General features: G+C 41.3%; 1 protein-coding gene across 1 annotated transcript in view; it reads left to right on the forward strand.

Annotated features, from left to right (window-relative positions):
* The window catches only part of SH2B2 (SH2B adaptor protein 2), a 121,422-nt gene that overhangs the window by 84,663 nt on the left and 9,303 nt on the right, over nt 1-27,456 (forward strand). The window contains exons 3-6 of the mRNA XM_073565624.1: nt 7,204-7,305; nt 16,115-16,206; nt 22,268-22,362; nt 25,880-26,065. Coding sequence (XP_073421725.1) covers nt 7,204-7,305; nt 16,115-16,206; nt 22,268-22,362; nt 25,880-26,065 — 475 coding nt within the window. The remainder of the gene's footprint in view (nt 1-7,203; nt 7,306-16,114; nt 16,207-22,267; nt 22,363-25,879; nt 26,066-27,456) is intronic.

The following is a 27,456-nucleotide window of genomic DNA, read 5'->3' on the forward strand; positions in this document are numbered from 1 at the left end:
TAGTAGACTCCAAAACTCAAGGGGAAAAGGTAATTTTTGAAAGGGACATTTACGAAAGCTGGAGGCATATACAGCAAAGAAGGTAAGAAATAAATGGCATATAACAAATAAAATATAAAGGTGTATTACATAAACCCTGGGCATCAGCAAACTATGGCTCCGGTACTCATAATGCGGGTGCGGGAGATACAGATGAAATTATACAACTTTTTATGTGTTTTTGCTTTTTTTTTTCTTTTTAAATTTGGGTAAGTATGTGACGGCCTTCAAGCATGACCAAGTAATCTATTCTAGTGCGGGGGCAGATGGTATTTTAGGGGAGACAGATGGTGAATTAGTTAAATAAATGCAGAACAGGAATGAAGAATGACCCCAAATTCCCAGGAGTCTTAGGATACATTTCCACAACACAGCGAAGGGGATGGAGCTTGTTGTAAGTAAGAGGTCATGCACTCCGAAATCCGACATATACTGTAGCTAATGATGAGAACAAAGGAAAGACTATTACACTGTATCCCAAGAAGTGCGCTAGTTAGTAAGATGCACCGCAATGAAGCGCACGAGATCAATAAGCTCCAGGAGCCCATTAGATCGATAGGCTCTAGGTCACTACTTACAGTGCCGTCTCCATGATTCATTTGGCCTACAAGCAGCACCGGTCTAATGTACGGATGTGTACACTTACAGGGAAGAATAAAATATGGTTTCCAGGCCGCACTCTATGCTTATCGTTTCCCTGTTTCTGATTAGCTGCTCCGTGTCTGACTTATTGTGGTATAATGAGCATTTTGTGCTTTGATGATTAAGCAACTTTTTTTCATTTTGCATTTTTCAACAAGGAGAAGTTTTGTTTTTTTTTAATTTTTCCATCAATTTGAGGATTTGTTTTTTCATAATGGATATATTTTTAATGACACCATTTTTGGATGCATCTATAAATTATTGATTTAAAATGTATTCACTTTAAAACTTCATTCAGACAGCAGTGTCTTTTCTTGTACACAAACAAAACAAAACAAAACTGTTGGGCACCTCGACATGAGCAGCAACAGACTGACTCAGGCCATACTGAATTGTATTGCTGTAGTGAGCACGCTGTCATCAGAGTTTTGATAATTGTGAGTGCATATGAGGGGAGCTGCATATCACCTCTAGTGAGCGATGGATCCTGTGTTATTTACTGTACATAGAGATGCAACCTTTCATTGTAATCCTGCCTGTAATGATAATGAGACTCTTGAAACATCTCAGGAAATATGATTCCATTATAAACCTGCAAGACTTCAGATTTTTTATATATATTAACCCCTTTCCGATATCGGGCGTAATAGTACACCAATGTCGGACTTCCCCTGTTTGGTGCAGGCTCCGTCGCTGAGCCCGCATCTTTCCAGGCACATGTCAGCTGATATATACAGCTGACATGTGTCCGTAACAGCCGCGGGTGGAATCGTGATCCACCCACAGCTGTTCACCCATTAAATGCCGCTGTCCGTCTCTGACAGCAGCATTTAACTCGCGCTTCCGGCAAGCGCGCCGGAAATCCCGCCCATTGGTCACCACGACATGTGATCGCGGGTCACCGATGGGTTGGTATGACAGCCAGAGGTCTCCAGCAGACCTCTATGGTTGTCATAGCCAGATTACTGTGAGCGCCACCTGGTGGCAAAAAGTTAAAAAAACGTTTGAATCACCTCCCTTTTCTCCTCATTTGAAATAAAGCAATTAAAAAATCAATAGAATCGCCCGATCTATCAATATGAAAAAAAATTAACCCGATCGTTAAACGGCATAACGAGAAAAAAGTAAAAACGCCAGAATTACGTTTTTTTGGTCGCAGCAACATTGCATTAGAATGCAATAACGGGAGAACAAAAGATAGTATCTGCATCAAAATGTTATCAATAATAACGGCAGCTCGGCACGCAATACATAAGCCCTCACCCAACCCGAGATCACGAAAAATGGAGACACTACGTGTATTGCATAATGGCACGGTTTTTTAAAAAACTTTTTGGAATTTTTTTTCACCACTTAAAGAAAAAAACCTGTACATGTTTGATGTCTATGAACGCGTAATGACCCGGAGAATCATAATGGCAGATCAGTTTTAGCATTTAGTGAACATGGTTTAAAAAAACAACTGTGGGATTGCACTGTTTTTTGCAATTACACCGCCCTTGGATTTTTTTTCCCCATTTCCAGTACATGATATGTTAAAACCAATGGAGTCATTCAAAAGTACAACCAACTCTCACATGGCCATTTAGACCAAAAAATAAAAAAAGTTATGGCTTTGGGAAGAGGGGCTAACAGCTGTTAAGCCAGGGAGCATCTGGAATTTGAATCAGTTGGGTAGGAGCGCCCTGACAGGGCTGTTGGCTCCGTAATGTTAAAGTCAAGAGCCCAGTCATTCAGAATTCGGGCTAGTATCTCATCGGGGAGTAACACGAGGAGAAGTGCTCACAGTGCAGAATTAGTGGGTCTGCAGTTGCCAGAAGACGACTAAGCAGTATGGGCAGGTCACTTAGAATGTGGCAGCTTATTTCATCTGTGGATATTCTTGAGCCTGGGGCTAAACGGTTAAGAGGGTCCACTACTGGAGTAAGGCTGAGCAGAGTTGATGCTGAAAGACCGGAGAGCACGGTCCATCCCGGAAGCGAGCTTAGTGGGAGAGAGGGAAAGACTGGGACAGAGGAGAAAATGTCCATTGCCAACCCTGATGCTGATGCTGGAGTGAATATGTATTCGTTGTGTAAAGGAAACAGTAAAGTTGATTGTTCAAGTATTGAACAGGGCTGTGACTCTGTTTGTTCCACATCGTCTGAGGAGAATGTGTAGCGCATAACAGAAAGCCCTGAGGGGGAGCTGGAGAAAGCAACAGGTATGCTGACAGAAAACGGTCATGTCTATGTGAGGGGAGGCCAGGACTACTTTGCCCCGGAGTCCTTGGCCACGACTACGGTCCTGGCTGAACCTTACATTGACACTACATGTGCCTCACAGAATTTTATGCCATTGAGCGGTGAAGAAAGAATAAATTACATTTTTACCACTAAAATGTTGTTTTAGCCCCAAGTTTTTATTTTTCTAAGGGCTAATAAAAGAAATTTTTACAACAAACTGTGGTCCATTTTTTTCCTGAGTGCACTAATACCCTACATGTAATCGGGAAATACTTCTCAGGCACAGAAAGCTCAGAAGGGAAGGAGCGCCATATTATAGTGCCGATTTTACAGTTTGTAAATGTCATCACCCACTGGGAGAGCCTCTTAGCTCCAGATTTTAAATTTTCACACAAGAAGTGGGTAGAAATAGCAGCATAAAAATTTTTCCCACAATTTCTACTGAATGTGGCAATACCCCATATGTGGCTGTACAGTACTGCTTAGCCACAAGATGAGCCTCAGGAGGGACGGAGCGGGACAGAGAGCTCTTTGCCTCCTGGAGCACAGTTTTTCCTAGAATAGTTTGCGGACTCCATATAAAGAGCCCCTAAGTGATAGAAAAGCAGAATCCCTGCCTCAATTGACCCTATTTTGGAAATTATACCCCTTTGAGAATTTATCTACAGATGTAGTGACGATTTTGACTCCATCGATATTTTCCAGAAACAAGCAGCAGGGGATGTTTCAGAGTGAAAATTGAAAACTGTTATTGTAGTGACCAGTACATTAAGCCCAGCCTGTGCTGTGCTTCTGGAGACATGCACCCATAAGTTAGGTGGGCTCTCGTCACTAAAGAAATACCAAGCATGTGTACACTATATGTGGTTTAGGCACACTGGGGCTCAGAAGGGAGAGGGTTTGGGAGCTCAGAATTTGCTGACTTTCTTTTGGAGGGTGAGGAGCAATTTCGCTTTTACAGAGCCTTTGTACTACCAGTTACGTGGAACCCCCCCTATATTTCTGTTAACAGATGATGAACCTGAGTGGAGACTTGGTTTTTTTTGTGTATTGAGTTGAAGCTTTTAGTGTGAATATTTTACATAATGTTTGGGATCACACATAATGTTTGGGATCACATTTATCCTGCGCTCTACGCTGAGCACTAACATCTTAAATCTAAATCTCTCAGTGACATGATTCAGATGAAACCTCCGATGGATCCCTTCACTATAATGAGGCAGCAGAATTATTCTAGACTCTGTCTGGTCTCTGTTCAGCAATGTCTTCCTTTTCAGAATGCACAAAACTGTGGCCGGCTGCACTTTTATGGACACATAAAATAGGTCTGACGGCGTCCACTGTGCCTTCATCTGCCTCATTATAGGGAATCTTCTGCTGGGGGTTCCATTTGAATCACATATTTCAGAGATTTACACGGAAAATAAAACATAAAAACCTGATTTAAACAACAGGTAATCTTCTGATGACTTATTCCCTTTAAAACACCACTCCAGCATTTTTTTTTTATTTCAGCGCTGGAGTGACGCCACTAATCTAAGTTCCCTGACCTTAGTATTATACTCAGCAGCCGCTGTCTTCTGCTCTACCAGGCCTAAACATTCATCTTGTAATCGCAACTTCTGACTGGAAGTCAGCTGTAACGGTCACCAGCTTTCAGTGTAAGTCTATGGGATTCCTGCTCTGGCTCTCATAGACTTAAACTGAGTAGTGACTTTTGGATCACCAGCAAACACTGGAGCAACCCGGTAGGTCACAAACTGTTGGGAGACCGACCAGACCGGCACCGATAACGGATGAAGATGGCAGCAGGTGAGTAAAATAGTAGGGACCGAGAACTTAAATTACTGGCACAACTCCAGGGTTAGAATAAAAAAAACTGCTGGAGTGATGCTTTAATAGATGGGACTTTGATGACCGGGCAGCTACCACCTATAGAGGGCGCTAACGTGATCGGAATTTTGGCACAAGATCTATAGAGAGGAGTAGAAGAAAGGCTTAAATAGAGAATTAGGACGACACTAGCGAAACATTAGTATCCTTGTTCTATTAAGTCGCTGATCATTGTGTTACCAGATATATTCTGATGTAGTTTCCAGATCTGCTAAATACTCCAACACTTTCAGCTGGCGATAATGTGAACGGTAACATAATAATCCATGCAGCATGCTACATAAGACATTACAATTCTGCATAATTGGCGCTGGAGGCTGGGAGATTTGCCTAAGGCACAGACTGTAACATAACGTGTGTGAATTATGTATGAGCCCTCATCATCAGCTCTCAATATTGTGCTGGGTCATAGGAGACATGCTAATTCCTTCCATAATGCATTGTCTTCTTATTTGGGAGAGCGACTGGGTATTTTACATTACAGATGCTTCTCGCAGCTTCTGATACAATTAATTGTTCCCTGGAGAATCTTTTTCTCCTGGATTATTTTTCTGTTTTGGACTCTTTCAATGAAATTCTACCCTGTGACGTCTTCATTAAGTGATTGCTCCTTTCCTCTCGGAAATTAGGAGCTTTCTTTTGACCCTTTGATGACTTTTTACTCCATTTGGGAGATACCAGTGGCTTGTGTGATGGTCTGGTCTATAATGATCACATACATGGCACATCTAGTGACATATGTGAAAACATAAATTGTACAGATCCAGACACTTCATATTGTGCAGGGTGATTTGTTAGCAAATTGCAATGTCGCTGCCTGCTTCCCAGCTGTCTGTCGCATGTAAGGAAAACATTTCCTGAGCAGATCGCAGATGTGACAACCCTCCTGATTTTTAGGGGCTTCTCAGAATAAATTAAAGGGATTGCTCAGTTTCATTCAAAATTAGGCTCAGGGCTGCCATCATACCGAGTTAATATGAGAAATAGTTCCCTTGAATTTCTGAATTTTAGGCCCCGTTCACACATTGGTATTTTATTTTCATGTTCTGTCCATTTTTTTCTTGCAGATAGAGCTAGTGCTCATTACTGTATACTCTATAGGCATGTTCCCATGTATGTTTTTAATTTGCCTGCCAATTGTTTACAAAAAATAAAATAAAAAGGAGACCTGCCGATCCACAAATCTTATCACAATCACCCATTCATGTCAATGGGTCTAGGAATAGTGGTATGAGAAGTTCAGAAATTCTTTATTTCTTCTTTTTTTATTTCATATACAGTAAGATGGATAACGGGCAGGTTGAAAAAAAAAAAAAATCTGAAAAAATCTATATGAAATCAATCCCTTAATGTCATACGAAAGAGAAAAAAAAAGTACAAAAGGCGAAAAATGCTCAAGATAAAAAATGCCCATATCACAACAAGGAGGGCAATGCCAAATTTATAGGGGCACAGGCGACTAATGGGGTATATATGCGAACCCCTATAGGAATGACAAGAAGATATCTTGTAAACAATGCAACATATTCAGTGTGTGTGTCTATCTATCTATCTATCTTTATCATCTATCTATAATGCTCAGGCACCTCTCTTCTGATTTAACGAACCCGGGTAATAAAGATGCCTGTACAGGTGAGACCGGTCTATGAGGGAAAAGTGACCTTCTGAAATTCAATGACCAGAGGCCGGCGGTGGGTGATGAAATACAGCAGAGCGAGTGAGTGAAGCCCCTCACCGATATGTTCTTGAGGTTAAAACTTCAAAAATGCCCCAAAGGGATTCTGCTAGAAAAGGTATGAACGAAGCATTAAAGGGGCCATATACTCATACCTTTAGTTACACATTGGATATCCTGTTGACTTCCTCTTTCAATCCTTGTAAATACATATTTGAAGGCCATAATGACAATATAAATACATGTGCAGCTAGCTCCTCCTTGTGGCAGCAGCCTGCAGCATTTTTCAGAAGAGTTGTCTGCAAATTTCCCAGCATATACTTTGATGTTCCTATAGACCCTAATTTGTAAGATGCTGCGTTTTGGACCCTGCAAAAATATGCAGCATCAAAAACTCATTTTGGGCACACAGTCTAAGGGGTTTTATTGTGAAGGAAAGTAGCAGAGAGCCACCGCAAAACAGGGAGCAAAAACAATGTGTGCACTTAGCCTTACTGAACTACTCAAAACGATATCACAGGGGATCAGTCACACGAGTGCTGCCCAGACATCATTTAGGTGCCACCTCGCAAGGTTCATGTTTGGAAATATTCTTTTATTATGACAGTGGAGAAATTTCATTTTCTTTTCTTTCCTTTACTTTTATGTTAATGCCAATGATAGTACTTGAGCTACTGGAACCATACATCTACTGTATATGGTAGTAATACGCTCATTTATTTCTTACAGTCTTCAAAGCCTAAAGTAAGCATTCCTCTCTCTGCGATTATCGAGGTCCGCACTACGATGCCGCTGGAGATGCCTGACAAGGACAACACGTTTGTACTGAAGGTAAAACTTTTTTTGCAGACACATGTATAGATACTGACATTTTTATCATGTAGATCAGGGGTGGGGAACCTCCGCCCCCCCCCGCACCGTTTGCGGCCCTCTGTGTGGCCCCTGGGCAGATTCCTGGATATTGTTGTGCTCAGGCTAGCGGATGCATTTTGCCGTCCATGGACCCTTTAATTGCTCCTGAGACTGCGAGCATGCACACACAGCGTTCAATGCAGAATGCTGCGGCGCGTACACTGAAGATGATGACGTGCCTTGGAGTCAACGTGCTCTGCACCCCGTACTACAGTCCCATGTATAACCATGATAGCAGCTGCAGCCCCAGACTGTCCTGTGATGTGCACATGTCCCCAGCCTGTCCTGCGGTGTCTTTACGCCCCGGGCATCTCCTGCGATGTCAATACGCCCCGGGCATTTCCTGCGAAGTCTATACGCCCCTGGCGTCTCCTTCCATGTCTATACACCCCTGGCGTCTCCTGCCATGTCTATACGCCCCTGGCGTCTCCTGCCATGTCTATACGCCCCTGGCGTCTCCTGCCATGTCTATACGCCCCGGCGTCTCCTGCCATGTCTATACGCCCCGGCGTCTCCTGCCATGTCTATACGCCCCTGGCGTCTCCTGCCATGTCTATACGCCCCTGGCGTCTCCTGCCATGTCTATACGCCCCGGCGTCTCCTGCCATGTCTATACGCCCCTGGCGTCTCCTGCCATGTCTATACGCCCCTGGCGTCTCCTGCCATGTCTATACGCCCCGGCGTCTCCTGCCATGTCTATACGCCCCGGCGTCTCCTGCCATGTCTATACGCCCCTGGCGTCTCCTGCCATGTCTATACGCCCCTGGCGTCTCCTGCCATGTCTATACGCCCCGGCGTCTCCTGCCATGTCTATACGCCCCTGGCGTCTCCTGCCATGTCTATACGCCCCTGGCGTCTCCTGCCATGTCTATACGCCCCGGTGTTTCCTGCCATGTCTATACGCCCTGGGCGTCTCCTGCGATGTCTGTATGTTCCCGGTGTTTCCTGCAATGTCTATACACCCTTGTCGTCTCCTGCGATGTCTATTTTCCCCTGGCGTCTCCTGCGATGTCTGTACTCCCCCGGTGTTTCCTGCGATGTCTATATGCCCGGGGCGTCTCCTTTGAGTTGTTTTCAAAATTCATCACAAAGAGTTGACTCCAGACCAATGCAAACCTGGAAAAGCAGTTAGGAGTAGTAACCTCATCGCTTCCACCCAACATCACACGTCTGAAGAAGGAAAGATATATATCTTTGATCCTTGTTAGCCAGTAGATAGAAGAATATTTAGAATTGAGAGTCCTCAGTGGTTGATACATTTTAATGGCTAACTGAAAAGATGGTAACATATTGCAAGCTTTCGAGACTACTTGGGTCTCTTCCTCAGGCTAGACTAATACAAAATCTGAAGAATCACATATTTATACACAAGACAGCACAGAAATTACACAATAGATAAGACAAGTGATGTGAAGCGGAATAGTCGTTATGGGAGAGGGATAAGCATAAATATTGGAGCAGTTCATAGATAAGCAGTGTGAAGGTTTTATTGCCCTCTGATTGCGGTCTGGTTCTGTGTTGTGATAACCCCAGAAGGTCTGAGGGGCAAATTCCTTAATTGATGTAAAAAGACATAAATCCATGCGACACATTCATTCCTGCACTGAATGTGTCGAAAGTTTTCATAAATTTGTACTCAGAGATTCTTTTCTCTCTCTGAGACTTGAAGTTACCTTTTAATACAAGTAATTTAATGTCCATCATGCTATGACCAGGGATACAAAAATGTTTTGCCACAGGTAGATCCATTCTTTTTTCTCTTATTGTGTGACGATGAGAATTCATCCTTGTTCTCAGTTTTTGCCCGGTCTCCCCCACATACAGACCCCCAGTTGGACATTTAGTACAAATAATTAAGTACACCACTTTAGATGTGACGCAGCTGAAAGTACCTAGGATCTTGTAGTCCTGATCTGAGTTGGGGATCTTTATCTTGTCTGTGGTCATTATAAATGGACAGGTTTTACATTTTTTCTGGTTGCAAGGAATGGTTCCTGCAGCTGTTGGAGAGGACAGGGAGCTTCTGACAATTATGCTTCTAAAATTTGGGAGCTGCCTAAAACACAGCAGTGGGGGGTCTGGAAATATGAATTGTAGTCGAGCATCTTTTTGCAGTAAAGGTTGTAATTTATGTGCAGCTCCCCTTAGCACCTCCAGATTTGGATTGTAGGTGACCACTAGAGGCACCCGGTTATTCTCTTCTTTAGCTTTGTAATGTAGCAGGTGATTCCTTGATATTCTGGTGGCCCATGTAATTTGGTTTTCAATTGTTCTTGGATGGTAGCCCTGATTCAGAAAGGTTTTTCTGAGGCGACCGAGGTGTTTGCCTCTATCCATGGGGTTGGAACATATACAATTGTATCTGATGGCTTGGCTGTAGATAATAGAGTTCTTTATGTGTTTTGGATGGAAACTGTCCCATTTAAGGTATGTTGGACGGGTCGATTGGCTTCTGTTACAGGGATGTCTCTATTTCATTGTTCTTTAGCTTAATGATGGTGTCTAAAATGTTAATTTCAGTGCTGGAATAGTTGAGTGTTAAGTTGATGGTGGAATGAAATTGATTAAACTGTTCGTGGAACGTCTTTAGCTGTTGCTCAGTCTCCGTCCAGATGATTAAAATACCACAGATCTACCTGTGGCAAAACATTTTTGTATCCCTGGTCATAGCATGATGGACATTAAATTACTTGTATTAAAAGGCAACTTCAAGTCACAGAGAGAGAAAAGAATCTCTGAGTACAAATTTATGAAAACTTTCGACACATTCAGTGCAGGTATGAATGTGTCGCATGGATTTATGTCTTTTTTCATCAATTAAGGAATTTGCTCCTCAGACCTTCTGGGGTTATCACAACACAGAACCAGACCGCAATCAGAGGGCAATAAAACCTTCACACTGCTTATCTATGAACTGCTCCAATAAATATACGTCTGAAGAAAACACTCTTCCAACTTCCTGCTTAAAAGTTTTCAGACGATTTTGAGATATTAACACTTTTTTCTTTTGTTTATATGGGAAGATGGGAGCAGGGCTGTGGAGTCGGTAAGCCAAACCTCCGACTCCTCAATTTCCATGACTCCGACTTCAACGTGATACTCCACGACTCCGATTCCCTGATACCAGGGCTGTGAAGTCGGTAAGCCAAACCTCTGACTCCGACTCCTCAATTTCCATGACACCGACTCTCTCACTCCACCAAAATGGGCTCCGACTCCATTACTCCGACTCCACAGCCCTGGATGGGAGTAACTCTTTCAAGGGAATGGATAGTGGATAGCTTGGATTATGATAATACCTTTTTAAGGGGTGATCTGCAATTTTGAAGAAATTTAACCAACAAGTAAGCAGTTTTCTGACTCTTCTTTTAGAATAACATGAATGCCGTATTTGTATGGCAGCCAGATTTTATATTATTTTTGGTTAGCACAACATGGCAACACAGAGTCTCCTGCAAGACAAAATATAATTGTGGCATTACTGTGACATTGCAATGAAATATTCTTACTATTGGATTTGTAGTAATATTGCAAAAATTATGACGTGGGATAACTTTTTCCCACAAATAATGAGAATTTTTTAGAAATCCCACACAACTAGTAGCCATGTGGAGCTCAACCCAAATCCAAACATGTCCGTATGTCTGGGGATGATTACAAGGTCACCTGTCATTTTGCGTTTTCTTTATACTGGAATTGAGGTGTGAGATGAACAGTTTTACAATGATATTATACTGTCCTCATACACATTAGCAGGGTGCGCAATGAGACATGTAGCTAAACCCCCTGTCTTCTTTAAGAAAAGAGGCTGTAAAATTGTAACCTTTTATTGATTGCAGATGTGACAGGAAAGGGTGAAACTATAGGATGCAATAACAGGAGCATTTCAGAATATATAACTGCACAGAGCATAAAATACAGATAGTCTGCAATACACAGTAACATGAGGTAATACATAGGTACCATGAGGTAATACATAGGTACCATGGGGTAATACATAGCTGATGATTACCTATTTAATACAACAAACGTTATAAACACAGGATTATAACACCTAGATAGTGCTTACCAACTATGCGTAGAGCAGGCTGTTTAAGAAGCATGAAGAACACGAATGGCGTAGTTTCTCCTAAGACACATGGAAGAATAATGGCTGCTGTTCCCCTCACAGTGTCATAAACAAGACTATGATGTAACAGGAACAATCCCACAATACATTGCAAATTAAACTAGAATCTATGCATTAAACGGCCAGCAGGTGGTGCTGTTACCTTACAGTATGAAATATATGAAGGATTAATACACAAAAATACAATGTCTGTAATAATCGAAGACATAAAAAATGACTAGACCTTCTAGACAGCAATTATATGGCTGGACAGAACAGATATAAAGGTGACATCTTGTTGCGGTGGAGCTGTTGTCCTATTTTAGTTTTACTGTGTCCACCTACTTGCCTAATAATCATCATTATCCTGTGTAAAAAGGTGATGTACTGTTGAGAACAGCGATATTCAATGTGCACAGAACGATCTTCTTCACAATTGTGCTGTGCAAAAGGCAGTGTTTGTCTAGATCTAGACGATTCCATTAAATGACCACCATTCCTCTTGCATGTAGCTGATCAGTGGTCATTTAATTGTCACAAACAGCCTGTTTAAATGCATCCAAACACTGATAGCAGATAGGTTTTATAAACCTATAAAAAAAATTGTGTCACACTATTTAATATAATAAAATATATATAATTTTTATTGGACCATTTTAAAAGAGAAAAACATCAAGTAAATATAATTAAACCAGGGAAATACATAATGTAAGAATTAGACATCCATGGGTTGGGGTAAATGCATATAATTGTCGGTTCAAATATCAATATAACAATAGTTAATAAAGCAATATATGGAAATATGAGTATATCTGCATTCCAATGAATAATCTCACAAATAATTATCAAAAGCACAGGTGTATAAATTATAACCCAAGACATGCATCCAGACATTAGCCCAAAATGTTGAAGACAACCTAATGTAAACGATAATAATAGTAGGAGAATATACGGTACTTACTCATGGACCCACAGGGATGCATGTGCCCCGACGTACGTTTCGCTTACTGCTTCATCTAGGGGATGTGATATCAGATATGTGTAAGAAAATAGAAGCGAACATGAACATATCTCCGGCTCACAGATCAAGCATCAGACATTTTCTTAACAAACTTAGATGAAATCATAAATAATACTGCACTATAAACTACTATATCCAAAGTTAGCTTATGATATGTATGCAATGTTTCCTTCTTATGCTTCATGTGGTGGTAGGGATTGAGAATGTGGTAAATACTGTGTATTGTTACTGTGTAAATGCTGTGTTACCGTCTGCATCTATTTAATAAACCACAATGGCATTTTAAAGAAACAGCACTACCCCTGTCCATGGCCTTTGTCAGATATGTAGCTGCTCATTTCCATTTTAGTACATGCAATACCAGACATGGCCAATTAGGAAGATTGGCACTAATGGGAAATAAAAACAGGTTTAGCTAAAAATAGAGAATGCACAAAAATTAAAAAAAAAAAAAAAAAAAAGCCAACCACCTCTTTTCCTCTGATGTGTTTTTTTTTCATATTAAAATGAAAACTGCAAAATATACAAGTATAAAGTGCAAAATCAGGAGGACAAAGTATTAGAAATAATCTGTTTAAAAGATGTATAGAAACATTTTATTGTAATTACATCATATCACAAAAAATCAGTAAGAATAGACATTAGATAGAGACAAAAGAATTTGGAATGAAGGACTCGGATGAAATAGGTCTGAGGTTAGCACAATAAATATAAGGATCAGGGAATCACATTCCTATGTGAAACAAAAGGGGTCAGCATTCCAGGGGTTAAAGATGTAACAAACCCAAGAGATATTAAGTATAGCAGCATATAAACTATATTTTAGGGAAAAGTATCAGCCAACTACCCAAGTATAGATAGGGGTACACATCAAATGAATGTGTAAAGCAACACAGCGCTGCAGGAATGCTCCTTGCCCATGTGAATCCTTGTGTGACGTCAGACCATGCAGCCCCAACGCACGTTTCGCATGGGCTTCCTCAGGGGCCGTAATATTGTGTATTCACCATCTTATATATGTACCCAGCAGCTGTTTTATAATTAGGACATAGCCAGCGGCGCATGCGCACACAACAAGAGCGCCGTAAGTTGCATCACCTTCCGGCTTCCCATGTGACACGAGTAGTTAGGAAACTGCCGCTTGTCATGATCCATGCTGGATCAGGACTGATAAAGCACAGGTAACCTTTTTTTATATAAACAATAAGTCCATTTCTGTTGCATATGCCAACAAAAAACATAAATCAATTAGTAAAATTTTAATAAAAAGATATTAACATGGCAAGAAAAGCACAAAAAAACATGAACAAGGCCCTTGACAGTTAAAGATTCCAAAATAAAGCAAGTTATGCTCTTTGCAGGGGTGGATCTACCATTACTGCAACCTGTATAGTCGCACAGGGGCCCCAGATGTAAAGGGACCCAACTTCTACTTCCAAAACAGGTGGAATTGTGGATTATAATGAGCTGCTGTTGGACTGCAAAGGGCCCATATACTGTTCTTCCACAAGGGCCCTCTTCTGTCTGTGTCCGCTTTTGGCCCTATGTGTGGTATGAGGGATATCTTGCTGATCGCTGAGGGATCCAACCCTTAAGATCCAATTTTCCAAGAACAGGGCTCTAGAACCTGAGAATCGGGCTCTGCAAAGTCTTGTCCTGAATGGAGCAGCGGTGTGTATTTCCAGCTTCCACTCCATTCATTGACTATAGGACTGCCAAGTACCGCTCATGGCTATTTCCAGCAGTCCCTTATAAAATGAATGGAGACTAGGTCAAGCATGCAAATCCCTGCTCCATTCAAGACAAGGGTACAGAGGCCACAATCTCGGCATCCCTAGGGCTGAACGCACAACAATCAACTAGTTATGATAACTTGCTTTTTGGGGAATAACCATTTCTATAAATGGGAACACAAAAACAAGTGGAGTGGATGAATATACGTCCAGCAAATATCACTGCATTCAGTGGGTGATAAGTGCAGGGCAGTCATCAGATGGATTCATCACCTTATACTGACACCATACATGCTCATTATATTAATAGACACATACAGTATGTAGGTACTAATAAACTGAGCTTCAGTTACCACACTTTAGCTGCTAAGGCCTCTTTCACACTTCAGTCTTTTGACGTCAGTTGAAATCTGCCATTTTAAGGAAAAAACAGATCCGCCATTTTTTTGGGCAGAATCTGTTTTTTTCCCATAGACTTACATTAGTGACGGATGGTCATCCGTTGCATCCGTTTTTTGACGGATTCGTCATAATTTTGGTGTCCGCTGTCTGGAGTGGACGGACATTAAAAAACATTTTTTGTTTGCGTTGAAACAGCGGATCGCGACGGATCCGTCGCTGTCCGCCATGTGCTATCATGGACGCCTATGGGCGATGGATCCGTTGCAAACCGTTAATTGACGGAATCCGCCAACGAATTCCTGTTTTGTATACTGAGCATGCCCGGAACAGCTTCCATTCATGTAATTTAACCCCCCCAAATTCTCTCTCATTCATTCTCGCTCTCTCTTTAAATTTCATACACTGGCGGCTGCAGCGGATCCGTCTAAAACACGGATCTGGTCATCCGTTTTTTGAAAAGCAGAAATGGATCCGTTTTTTCACACTTTGACAGTTTGCAACTGTCGTCAAAAGACTGAAGTGTGAAAAAGAGGCCTAAGAAATTATAGTCATTCTATAGTAGAAATAAAGAGGCAGCACAGAGGCTCAGTGGTTAGCACTAATGCTTTACAGTGCTGGGGTCAAATCCCACCAAGGACATCATCTGCAAGGAGTTTGTATGTTCTCCCTGTGTTTGCGTGGGTTTCCTCGGGGGATCTCCGGTTTCCTCCCACATTCCAAAGACATACTGATAGGGAATCTAGATTGTGAGCCCCAATGACGACAATGATGATAATGTCTGTAAAGCGCTGTGGAATCAATGGCGCTATATAAGTGAGTGAAATAAATAGAGACCTTGGGATTATATATGGCAAATCTTAACAAAAACTGCAGTGTAAAGCATGAGGGTGAGACGTATAATCAGAAGTGAGACCAGATGGATTTGTGATTACTTGTTTTTAAGCATGTCAAATAAGTTATTTACACATATACACACTTTTATATTCTGTCTCCATAACTTACTCGACATGCTTAAAAAAAAAATAAACATCCACTCGTGTACTGTGGATCCCAAACTCAAGGTGTGAAAAACTTGTTGCATCATCCCCAAGAAGACTAATGGCTGTACTAGCTCAAAAGGGTGCTTCTACTCAATACTGAGCAAAGGGTCTGAATACTTATGACCATGTGATATTTCAGTTTTTCTTTTTTAATAAATTTGCAAAAATTTCTACATTCCTGTTTTTTTCAGTCAAGATGGGGTGCAGCGTGTACATTAATCTGAAAAAAAAACTGAACTTTTTTGAATTTACCAAATGGCTGCAATGAAACAAAGAGTGGACAATGTAAAGGGGTCTGAATACTTTCCGTACCCACTGTATAGCAGGATCACATTCCATGGGAATTCTATGTGATTATGAATAATTTCACTGAATATCGAATGCTATTATTCAATAACACGATTTATGTATTTTTGCTCCTCAGGTAGAGAACAGCGCAGAATATATTTTAGAAACCATTGATTCTCTTCAGAAGCATTCTTGGGTGGCTGATATACAGGACTGTATAGACCCAGGGTGAGTGTTATGGGAAATATATTAACCCTTGATTTGACAAGTTTTGCACCAGTTTTTGTTCATTTTCAGCTTTTATAATGTATGATTAAGAAAGATGAGAGTACAGCAGCACTCTGTAAGCGCCAAAATGTATGCAAACATTAAATATTTGAAATTTGCACGGCATTACTGCTATACAGAAAATACTTACAAAAATAAAGGAAGTTAGGGAATAATTTGGCCATTTCATGAGAGCTCTTCAACCACGGAAAGGTCATCTTTTCTATATAGCAGTAGAGCAGTTAAAATTTCATATATTCAATGTTTGCATACATCTTGGTGCTTACAGAGGTCACTGTATTCTCTTGTTTGTACATTATGCAGTCATAGCAGCTTGCACCTGTTCACACTTGCTTTATCATGTACAGACGTGCTGGTCAGTTTTTTGTAGTATCCTTAGGATGCGTCCTCAATGTCAGGTAGGTAAAGGCTGTAGAGACATGAAAACCACATTATTAATTAGATGAAATCCAAATGATTTTATTATGTCAGTTTCCCAAGTCCTTTTCCGTTTTCCTGAGCCATTAAGCCCCTTACTGCATGTGGCAGTTATAATGCATGATAGTGACCAATGATGTGACTGCTCTGTACAATACATTGACACATGGAACATGGGCATTTGTATTAACATCTATGGTGGAATATGTTTTCTACTCCTGAAAGTAGCAATTTCATGGACAATGGGGTCTATGTTTTAGATGGGGGAATTCGACCAGATAGTTGTAAAATGTGCTCTCGCTGTGTGATTCATCTGTCACCTCTTTATACTGTCTGATCTAAATTTAGACCATTTATTAGTTGTCTTTATATGGTCCGTATTTTATTTTATTTAAGAGAAGAATATGTCAATGCCAGACAGCTCTGTAGGCAGCTTTTCTGTTATGAGAATGAAGGAATGGGCATGTTAAAAATCCCACCTTCCCGACCATGCCTGTCCCTAACATCTGTCATCTGGGATAGTTGGGACACTTCCATATACAACCCTGATCCCTCAAAAGTCAGGACGCTGTGTAAAATGTAAAGAAAACAAGAATGCAATAAGTTGGAGATCTCGTATCTCCATATTTTATTTACAACAGAACATGGAATACAGATCAAAAGGTGAAAGTTACACATTTTCTATTTGAAAAAAATTACCCCATTGAGAAGTTGATGAAAGCAACACAAAAAAGTTGGGACAGGGTCAACAAAAGGCTTGAAAAGTAAGTTGTACTAATGAAAAACATCTGGAGGGGCAATTTTCAATTAAGTCACATGATGGTATAAACAGAGCATGATAGAGAGGCAGAGTCTCTCAGGAGCAAAGATGGTCAGAGGTCACCAATCTGTGAATAACTACATCTAAAAAAAATGATGAAGGATTTAAAAAAAAAAAAAAAAAAGTTCCTTTTTGTAAAATTGCAAAGACTTTGAATATGCCACCATCTATAGTACATAATATCATCACAAACTGCAGAGATTCTGTAGAAATACATGTGGACAAGAGACCAGATGAACGGTCAATATTGGATGCTTGTCATCTATTCTACAGGACCTCAAGGAGGTACTACATTAAAAGCAGGCATAATATGATCATGCAGATCTCTGCCTGTGCTCAGGAATACTTCCAGAAATCAATGTATGTGAACCCTGTTGTCTGTTCAATCCACAAATGCCATTGAAAATTCTCTCAAGAGGCCAAATATCAACACAATTCAGACACTCTGCCATCTTCTTTGTGCCAAAACTCATTTATAATAGACTGAGGCAAAATGGAAAACTGTTCTGTGGTCAGATGGTTCAAAATGTGATTTTTTTTTTTTTTTTTGTGGAAGCTATGGATGTCAAGTCCTGTGGACTTGAGAGGAGAGGGACCATCCAGCTTGTTTTCAGCACACAGTTCTTGCATCTCTGATGGTATGGGGTTGTATTGGTGCCTATGACATCGGCAACTTGCGCATCTTGATCATTATATAGAGGTTTTAGAACATATCCTTCCATCTAGACAACATCTATTTCAGGCCAGGCCTTGCATATTTCAGCAAGATAGTGCTAAACATCCATCACAACAGCATGGCTTCCCAGAGGAAGAATTCAGGTAATGACCTGGTCTCCAGGGGTCCAGACCCTTCACCAATAGAAGACATTTGTCGCATTATGAAACAAAATATCTGACAAAGAAGACCCAGGAGTGTTGAGCAGCAGGAACTCTCTATCAGACAAGAACGTGATAATGTCCCTCTCCCTAAACTCCAGCAATTGGTCTCCTGACTTCCCAGATCTTCACAGACTGTTGTAGAGAGAAGAGGGGATACTGCCCAATGCTAGACATGGCCTTGTCCCAATTTTTTTGAGATTTGCTGCTGCCATCAATTTCTAAAGGAGTTAATTTATTCAAAGAAAGAAAAAAAAAAACCATTCACCTTCTGATCTGTGTCTTATGTTCTGTTGTGAATAAAAAAATGATATAAGCGATTTCCTAATCATTGCATGCTTGTTTTCTTTACATTTTACAGAGCTTCACAACTGTTTTAGACTTTGGGTTGTTAATTAAATGCTCGTTGAGTCCTGTTGAAATTAGTGGGGTCGACTAAAATTACTACTAATGTACTGGGGTTAAATCAAGAAACAAGATCCAACAAATAATTTTGAAGTGCCACAATGCAATACTACAACCCATCTGTCCCACTGATAGTGTGAATTATCCAGGAACAGAAATAGCACTATACAAATTCATGATAAAACATATATTTTATTGAAAACACATTAAAACAAACAACTGATGAAACCTCTGTGATAGGACACATAATCGGCTTATAAGTACAAAATATAACATGAAGAAGGAGAGACCCACTAGTGCATTATAATAATAATAATAATAAATGTGCTCAATTATTAGTATACCATGGGATAAATAGCCTAACTATAAATTCCTGGCATATAGCTTGAATATTCTCATAGCAAAAAGCCAAATAAATTAAGCTGTGTGAATGCTTTTAGGACCTGTGATGAGGTCATAGCCATGTGATGCGGTGGGCGAGGCTACAGACCATATAAGGTGGCCAGGGTAGGTCACATGAGTGGATGCTTGGACCCAGTTGGTCCGTATGAAAGGCTCGCTGGAAGATGTGGCTGCTGTTATGGATGAGTCACCGAAGGAGGAAAAAACAAAAATAATAGCTAAGTCCAGAAAACCAGAGAAGTTGGAAGCTATCGGATTGCAGACCCCTGAACCTATCCACAACAACTAGCAGTAGCCGTGGGGGGTTCCTACGGTGCCCTAGACCCCTCAATCACAGCCGGAGAACTAAATTAGCCTAAAGACAGAAAGGGGAAATCTAAACTGCCCCAGAGCAGACCCCAAAGCAATAGGCAGCCCCCAACATATAATGACTGTGAAGCAAGATGAAAAACACTAACACAGATAGAAAGATAGGTTGAGCAAATGATGGGGCCCAAGCTAACTAAATAGGACAGGATAGAAAAGCTGCTGTCTGCAATCCGCAAAAACCCTATACAAAAATGAACCAACAGACTGATAGGAAAAATAGGCCCTGAAGTCGCTAGGCTTCAAAAAGACTACATCAGCACTCAGGTATATTCTGAAGACAGAGCCAGAGATCAGAGACAAAAATGGAATTCAGCTCACCCCCGGCCGGGGATGGCTGAACTCCAAAAAACAAGGCAAACAAAACCAGAACTAAAGTGTACAAAAGGCAGAGCAAAACTTAGCTTTGAGAAGCAGAAATCAGACTGGTCTTCAAGAATCCAGCAGGAAGATCACAGCAAGGCAGCAGGGCGTCGGCTGCCTTATATCCAGTCATCATCTACCTGCTCAGCTGTTTGGTAATCTGCCTCACTACCTTCCTTCGCCAGAAGAGGGAGTTCATCAGACCTCACTGGTGAAGGGAAAAATGAATTCACAACAGTACCTCCCCCTTGAGGAGGGGTCACCGAACCCTCATCCATGCCACCAGGGCGATCAAGGTGAGCCCGATGAAAGGCACGCACCAATCTTTTGGCATGAATATCAGAGGCAGAGACCCAGGAATTATCCTCCTGACCATAACCCTTCCACTTAACCAAATACTGGAGTCTCCGTTTAGCCAGACGGGAATCCAGTTTCTTCTCTACCTCATACTCCATGGTACCTTCAACCAATACAGGGTCAGGAGGTGCCACCCCAGGAACTACTGGTTCAACAAACCTCTTCAACAAGGATTTATGTAACACATTATGAATCTTAAACGTGACAGGAAGAGCCAACCGAAAAGAGACCGGATTAATAATCTCCAAAATCTTGTAAGGTCCAATAAATCTAGGCTTAAACTTAGGAGAAGCCACCTTCATAGCGATATTTTTTGATGACAACCAAACCATATCACCCACCTTAAACTGCGGACCAATGGTCCTATGCCGGTTGGAAAACCGCTGGGCCTTTTCCTGGGAGAGAGACAACTTATCCACCACTTGGTCCCAGATCTGGTGCATTCTCTCCACCACAGTGTCAACACCTGGGCAGGCAGAAGGCTCCACCTGCCCTGAAGAAAAAGAAAATCGAGGATGAAACCCAAAGTTACAAAAAAAAGGTGACATCAAAGTGGCAGAACTAGCTCTATTATTTAAAGCAAATTCGGCCAAGGGCAAAAATGAAACCCAATCATCCTGATCAGCAGAAATAAAACATCTCAAATACGACTCCAAAGTCTGGTTTGTTCTCTCCGTCTGCCCGTTGGTCTGAGGGTGAAATGCAGAGGAGAAGGACAACTGAATTCCCAGCTTGGAACAGAAAGTCCTCCAAAATCTAGACACAAACTGAACTCCTCTGTCAGACACAATGTTCTCAGGAATCCCGTGCAAGCGAACTACCTGTTGCAAAAACAAGGGCACCAACTCAGAGGAAGATGGCAACTTAGGGAGTGGTACAAGATGGACCATCTTAGAGAATCTATCACAAATCACCCAAATAACGGTCATTCTCTGAGAGACAGGCATATCCGAGATAAAATCCATTGAAATATGGGTTAACGGAGTGGAGCTCTGTCATGGACGCTATGCTGTTTGATATGAACTTTCTATTGCTTTGGGTTTATGATTCCTGAATAAACTGCATGGACTGTCATTGTTTTATGGAAAATCCGTGCCGGATCTGGTTATTTGGCTGCAAAGCGAGTATCCCCGACCTTAAAGACAAGCGCTACCTTACAGTACCCACACATTATATTACATTTACTATGCACTCTTGGTAGTTTTGGGTGTTCTTGAATCTGTTATTTATTTCCTTGTTGTATTTTACATATCATGAATATTACTGTCACAAGAAATTACGTGTAGTAGAATGTGATATAAAGCAAGTATTATAGATTGTTTCTGACTGTAAAAAATGATTAAAGGGGTTTTCCACTTTAAAAAAAAAATATCCCCAAACTATTACAGACATTTAAAAGAGCAAACGCACATAGTATTTGCCCTCCTCAGGTCCAGGGTTGGCTCTATACCATTGAATTGTGTTTTGGCTGCAGTGATGACATCACACAACTACAGCGCACATCACTGCTGGAGCCAATCATTGCTGCAGCCAATCATTGAGCTCAGCATCTCAGGTTGTCTATATCAGCAGAATTGCTGAGGTCAGTGATTGGTTTCAGCGGTGATGTTCCAAAACACCGAGACAGAAAGGCGGTGGGTACTATCTGTATTTGTTCTTTAACATGACTGCAATCCTTTGAGGAACACTTTTTTTAATGTGGGAAAACCTCTTTAACCTTAAAATGCCCAAGCATTAACAATTATAGTTTTATAATTGCCGATAATTATCTTTTACAGGAATATTGGCATTTTTCTGTTTTGTTAGACTGGCAATATTAACAAATGCAACAATAGGGAATGTCGCCATGTCGGATGTCACATTAGAATTTTGTTTAGTAGGAGAGATGGTAGATTGTTATTCTCTCAACATATAGTTAATGCGTCTTATGATCCTGAAAATACGTTAATCTCCAGTGACATTAGGAACACAGGTAATTCTCGTCTTTCCTTGCAGAGATAGTGGAGATGACATTGAACTTTCTTCTTGTGAGCAGGGCGCATGTCTGCCCAGTCGCGTCTCATCATGTAGCTGTGAGTTTCTTGCTGAAGGTAAGGATTTATTCTATGATGCTGATTAAAATGAAACACAGCCTGTACTAAAAAAAGCATTGTAAAGTCAGTGACCTAGGTAGTGACTAGCACCATCCACAGGCTCTCTGCTCCTCACATGACTTATTCCTTGCTTCTTCCTAAAGAAAGGCAGGGTGCCACATGCAGAACACCCTTTATTAGCCAAAAACTAGAATGAAGAACATGGTAAATACACTGTCGCCTATTTATTTTTGGATAGGCACCTTATACTACTGTATTTATCCTTCAGCTAGTACTGTATGGGAAATGTGACCCCGCAGACAGCTTTCCCCTGTCATTGAGCAGATGCTGGGGGTGACAGCTAAGAGATCTGTTACCACCGTTTGCTCTCCAGTCCAGAGTTGTCCTGGTAGGATGTACATTTAAGGTTGGTTTTCAGCCTGTAGCTCCTGCATATGGCCAAAAAGCAAACCGCTGTGCATTGGCTAATTGATGCATGATTCTGCCAGTAGAGACTGGTTACCTTTAAAATCGTGCACTGCATGACTACGTGGTGTCAGCTTCATACAACAGCCACAACATGAAAACCCATAGAAGATAAGGGCGCTATTACGTGTGTGGCTCAGCTGACGGTACAGCGCAGGGTGTACTAGTCATTACAAATAGTCTGAAGCTAAGCATGCAAGTACAGCTGCAGGACGAGCAGAATCCTGCATACATTTATTTTATACTTTATACACAATCACGTAGTAGCGTCTGAAGCACATCCAAGAAGATTTTGGTTAAAAGTTCATCAGTGATATTTTAAAAATAATTTTGTGTAATTCAGTCCTTAGATCATCACATTTTATATACTGTATTTTTTTGGACTATAAGGTGCACTGTGGGCAAGAAAAATTGTTCCTATACGTGTTTGTGTATTATTGCCTGGAGGCTGCGTCCTGTGATCGAGGCGAGTGCTGACATGGCGACCTTCCCGATTAGTGAGAGAACTATGCAGTGGTGTAGTTCTCTCTCCTCCAGCCCGATACTGATCTGTCTGATCAGTGCAGGACAGGAGAGACAGCCACACTTGTTTAATTTAAGGACTTTTCTGTTCGTGATCAGTGTCACACCTGGAAGGAACATCAAAATGTGGTAACAAACACCACTTAAAATGTGTGTTTTTGTTTATCTAGCAGAGCTGTGTGTGTGCATGAATGTAACAGGCTTGTGTATGTATGTAGCACGACTGTATGTTTGCATGTAGCAGCACTTTGTGTGTACACATGTACATGTAGCAGAGTTGTATGTGTATTTACAGTAAAGCTGAGTATGCATGCAGCAATGTTGTGTATATGTATGCATAGAGTATACATAGTGTGTGTGCTGTAAAGCTACATGTATAATACATATGCTGCAGAATACCACTAACAGTAGCTATACGAACTTTCTAGTCTACCCTAATACAGTGATATTGACCCTCCACTTCTTTTTTTAGTTTTAGTTATTAGGAGACATATTTTTCTATTTTATGATAACTACACCTGGGGTGCGCTTATAATAATGTGTCCTAAAGTCCAAAAAATACAGTACTTACCATTGGTCACAAACAACCAAATCTACGCCATTATCTTTAATTGGATGGCCGCTGGGGAAGAAGTACTACAGTAAGCGCTGTTCCCCGGCTGCGGGTGCTGAAGACGCTCTCATCATTTTTCCCTGCTCTGCCGGCAATCAGCGTGAGCAAAGGAGAATGATGACAGTTATATTAAAGTCAGAATGATGACAGCAGGTGGGGGCTTTTGGGACAATTACTCCCATCATCCGACAATTACTGCCTACTAATAACAGTGACAGCAGGAGTGGATGATCAGGGTTTTCCTCAGCCGCCGCCTGCGATATATCTAAATAAATGAATGAAAAACCTGGTGTGGGTTCCCTCCTATTTTCTTGAACCAACCAGGCAAAACTCACAGCTGGGGGTTGCAACCCTCAGCTGTCAGCTTCAGCAAGGTTGGTTATCAAGAATAGAGGGGTTCCCACTCTATTTTTTTTAAATTATTTAAATAAATTATGTAAAAAAATGACATGGGGTTCCCCCCTATTTTTGACAACCAGCCTTGTTAAAGCTCACAGCTGGGGGCTGGTATTCTCAGGCTGGTAAGGAGCCATTGATATAGGCCCCCCAGCCTACAAATAGCATCCCGCAGCTGCCCAGAAAAGGCACATCTATAAGATGCGCCAATTCTGGGGCTTTGCCCGGCTTTTCCCACTTGCCCTGTAGCAGTCGCAAGTGGGGTTAATATTTGTGGGGTTGATGTCACCTTTGTATTGTCAGGTGACACCAAGCCCACGGATCTATAAGACACCTCTCCATTACTAATCCTTTAGTTATATTTTAAATAGAGACAGCCAGAATAAAATCCTTTAAATGAAAAAATGACAGACTCCGTTATTAATCTCAATTAAACCATACTTACTGCGTCGCCTAATTCCAGCAAAGTCCTCGATCTCCTGTAATAAAATAAAATTAAAAAGAAACAATATACCATACCTGTCCGTCGTTGTATCCCACGCCGTAATCCCTATTTGGGGGCTAAATAGTTTTCAACCTGGACGGTGCCAAGACGTGACCATCCCAGCTGAAAACCACTGTTGAATGAGCTGCTTACTGTAGCGCTTATTCCCCGGTGCCGATGCGTCTCACATGGAGCACATCAATGTGTGTTCTCCGTGTGCGGGACGTTTTGCCATCCGTGCTGACGTTAAAAAAACGGACATGTCAGCGTGTTTTGTCCACAGACACACGGTCCGTGGAAACACACACTGACATGTGCACAGACCCATTCATTTGGGTCTACATGTGTACGTGTCTCTGGTACATCTCTGGTACGTGTGAAAACTGTCCCCAAACGTACCGGAGACACATGTGTGAAAGAGGCCTTAATGTAGATAAAAAAGCCCAAACCCGCCAATTTTGTCAGGATCGGCTGACTGTCTAATTTGTAGGCGGCATCTATGTAATGTGTATGGCCAACTTTATAGTAAGAGCACAGACAGCGGATGAGCAGCGGGAAGATAAACTCATTAGTCTGTTTGTATCTATGATTAACCAGAGTAGTGTCAGACCTCACAGCAGCCATACTTGTAATTAACCATGAATATTAATATGATCTGTCTAGTTTTTGGCCTTCACAGCGGAAAGCAATAACATTTCTCATTTCTGGCCATGTTATAGAAAGATTAATGATCCTGTAATCAGCTGTATGTGCAGGATCCATAAACAGAACATATGGGATCCAGGATGGTGCTCTGCTGTTACAGCGCAGTCACAATTCAGCGGGATGAGAGAAACTAGGCTCGTTGTATGCACCAATATATTTCATTGTATTAGGAGCCATTGCTACATATTTTATTCCGTGGTTTCTATATGATTTTTGCCTTAGTTTCGTCATTTTAGCTTGTAAATGTATGATGGGTTTCAGTAAATGAAATATGTAAAATGTGGTGCATGCATTATGCACTGAGCATGATATTCTTCTACTTGTATCAGGATCTTACCGACCACTCGAAATGTGTGGTCAGGATGTTTCTGCAATGTCTGCCATTCCTCATCCGCCACCTGCTGTAACTCCTCAGATCCGGAGCCGGGAGCATGCTTCAGCAGACCACCTGATACACGTCCCTCTAGAGAACTTTCTGCAGACCCTGGAGACTGCGGCATCTAACCAAGGGGCAGGTACATGAAGCAGCTAATTAGAAATCGATTAATCTCAGTAACGGTCACTCGGATTGTGCTTTTAATTAAAAAAAGAAAAAGAAAAAATAATTGGCTGCAGCAGATGAGCTCAAAATGGAAAGGCAAAAAATAAACAATGAACTGGCTATAAAAGATCATTAATAACTAACTATATGGAACTAAAATGGGTTGCTGCTCTGCTGTAACTAGTTTAGGTTATAATTTATAATTAATGTTAACTGCACCATATGATGTGTGGCCAACATTACCCACATCTAGCAATCTTTGTCTGTCTCCCAGAGAAGAGATCTGTGTAGAGCACGTGGAGCAATAATAAAAAAGTTACTTTTTTTTTTTTAAATCTATTCCCCCAAAAAACTACTTTGTTGTAATATGCAAATGAGGGTGCTCAGTGAGCCCTTGTCGTGGCTAAATGCCTCTGTGCACCCACTTATTTAGATTACAGCTACTCCTTCTAAATTGATTGGCGCTGGATGAAGATAAACCTCCATTATGTCATCACTTTACTGTCCCTGTGCAAAAATGAGAAGACTCCTCACTCTCTCCTCTCTGCTGACATCACTTGACTCCTCTGCTATCACTTCAAGGCAGGAGTGAGCACACACATCACTCTCTACGCACTGCTGACATCACTCGACCTCCCTTCAGGGTTGCCAACTGTCAAATTCCTGGAAACTCCGTAAAAATAAATGTTTTTTCCCCCCCTGTCCTTAAAAATTTGAAGTTTGTGATTTGAAAGTTGGAGAAATTTGTTCAGATTAAAGGGCTTGTCGACCCTACAAGTCTAGAATAATACTATGTGACTGCAGACTTGTGAATCCGCTCATCACACACACTGCACGCTGTGAGGATTCTCTGATGCCAGCGCAGCCCTGCTTTTCTGTTATCACGTCAGTGTGCGAGTGGGCACACAAATCACTGTCTTCTTGCAGCTGACATTGCTCACTACCTAGCTATAACCGAGCCATGACTGCAGCAAGGAGAGAGTGATGTGTCATTTCGCTTATGCGCAGGGAACAATGCACACATACGTCTTACATTTAGACAACTTTCTCAATCTGTCAATCAACATAGCAGGATTGGCCATAATCTAAGCAAGTGGATAGGAATGCTGTACACAGGCATTATCCATACCAAGATTGCACTGAGCACCCTTGTTTGCATAATACAATAAAATTGTTTTTTGGAGGAACCAATTCGATTTGGTGCTCTATTACCAGCCTATTTACACAGTCTTATGACAACTGATGGGAACAGAATGATCGTTAATATGATTGTTCTGCCACCGTACAGTATCATGACATTGGCAGCAAATTTCCGTGCTGTGAAGAAATGATGATTTTTATCCTAAAAATGAAAAAAAATCAAAA

The sequence above is a fragment of the Dendrobates tinctorius genome, unplaced genomic scaffold (genome assembly GCF_039654945.1).
Source record: "Dendrobates tinctorius isolate UK_male_01 unplaced genomic scaffold, ASM3965494v1 ptg000016l, whole genome shotgun sequence".
NCBI lineage: Eukaryota > Metazoa > Chordata > Amphibia > Anura > Dendrobatidae > Dendrobates > Dendrobates tinctorius.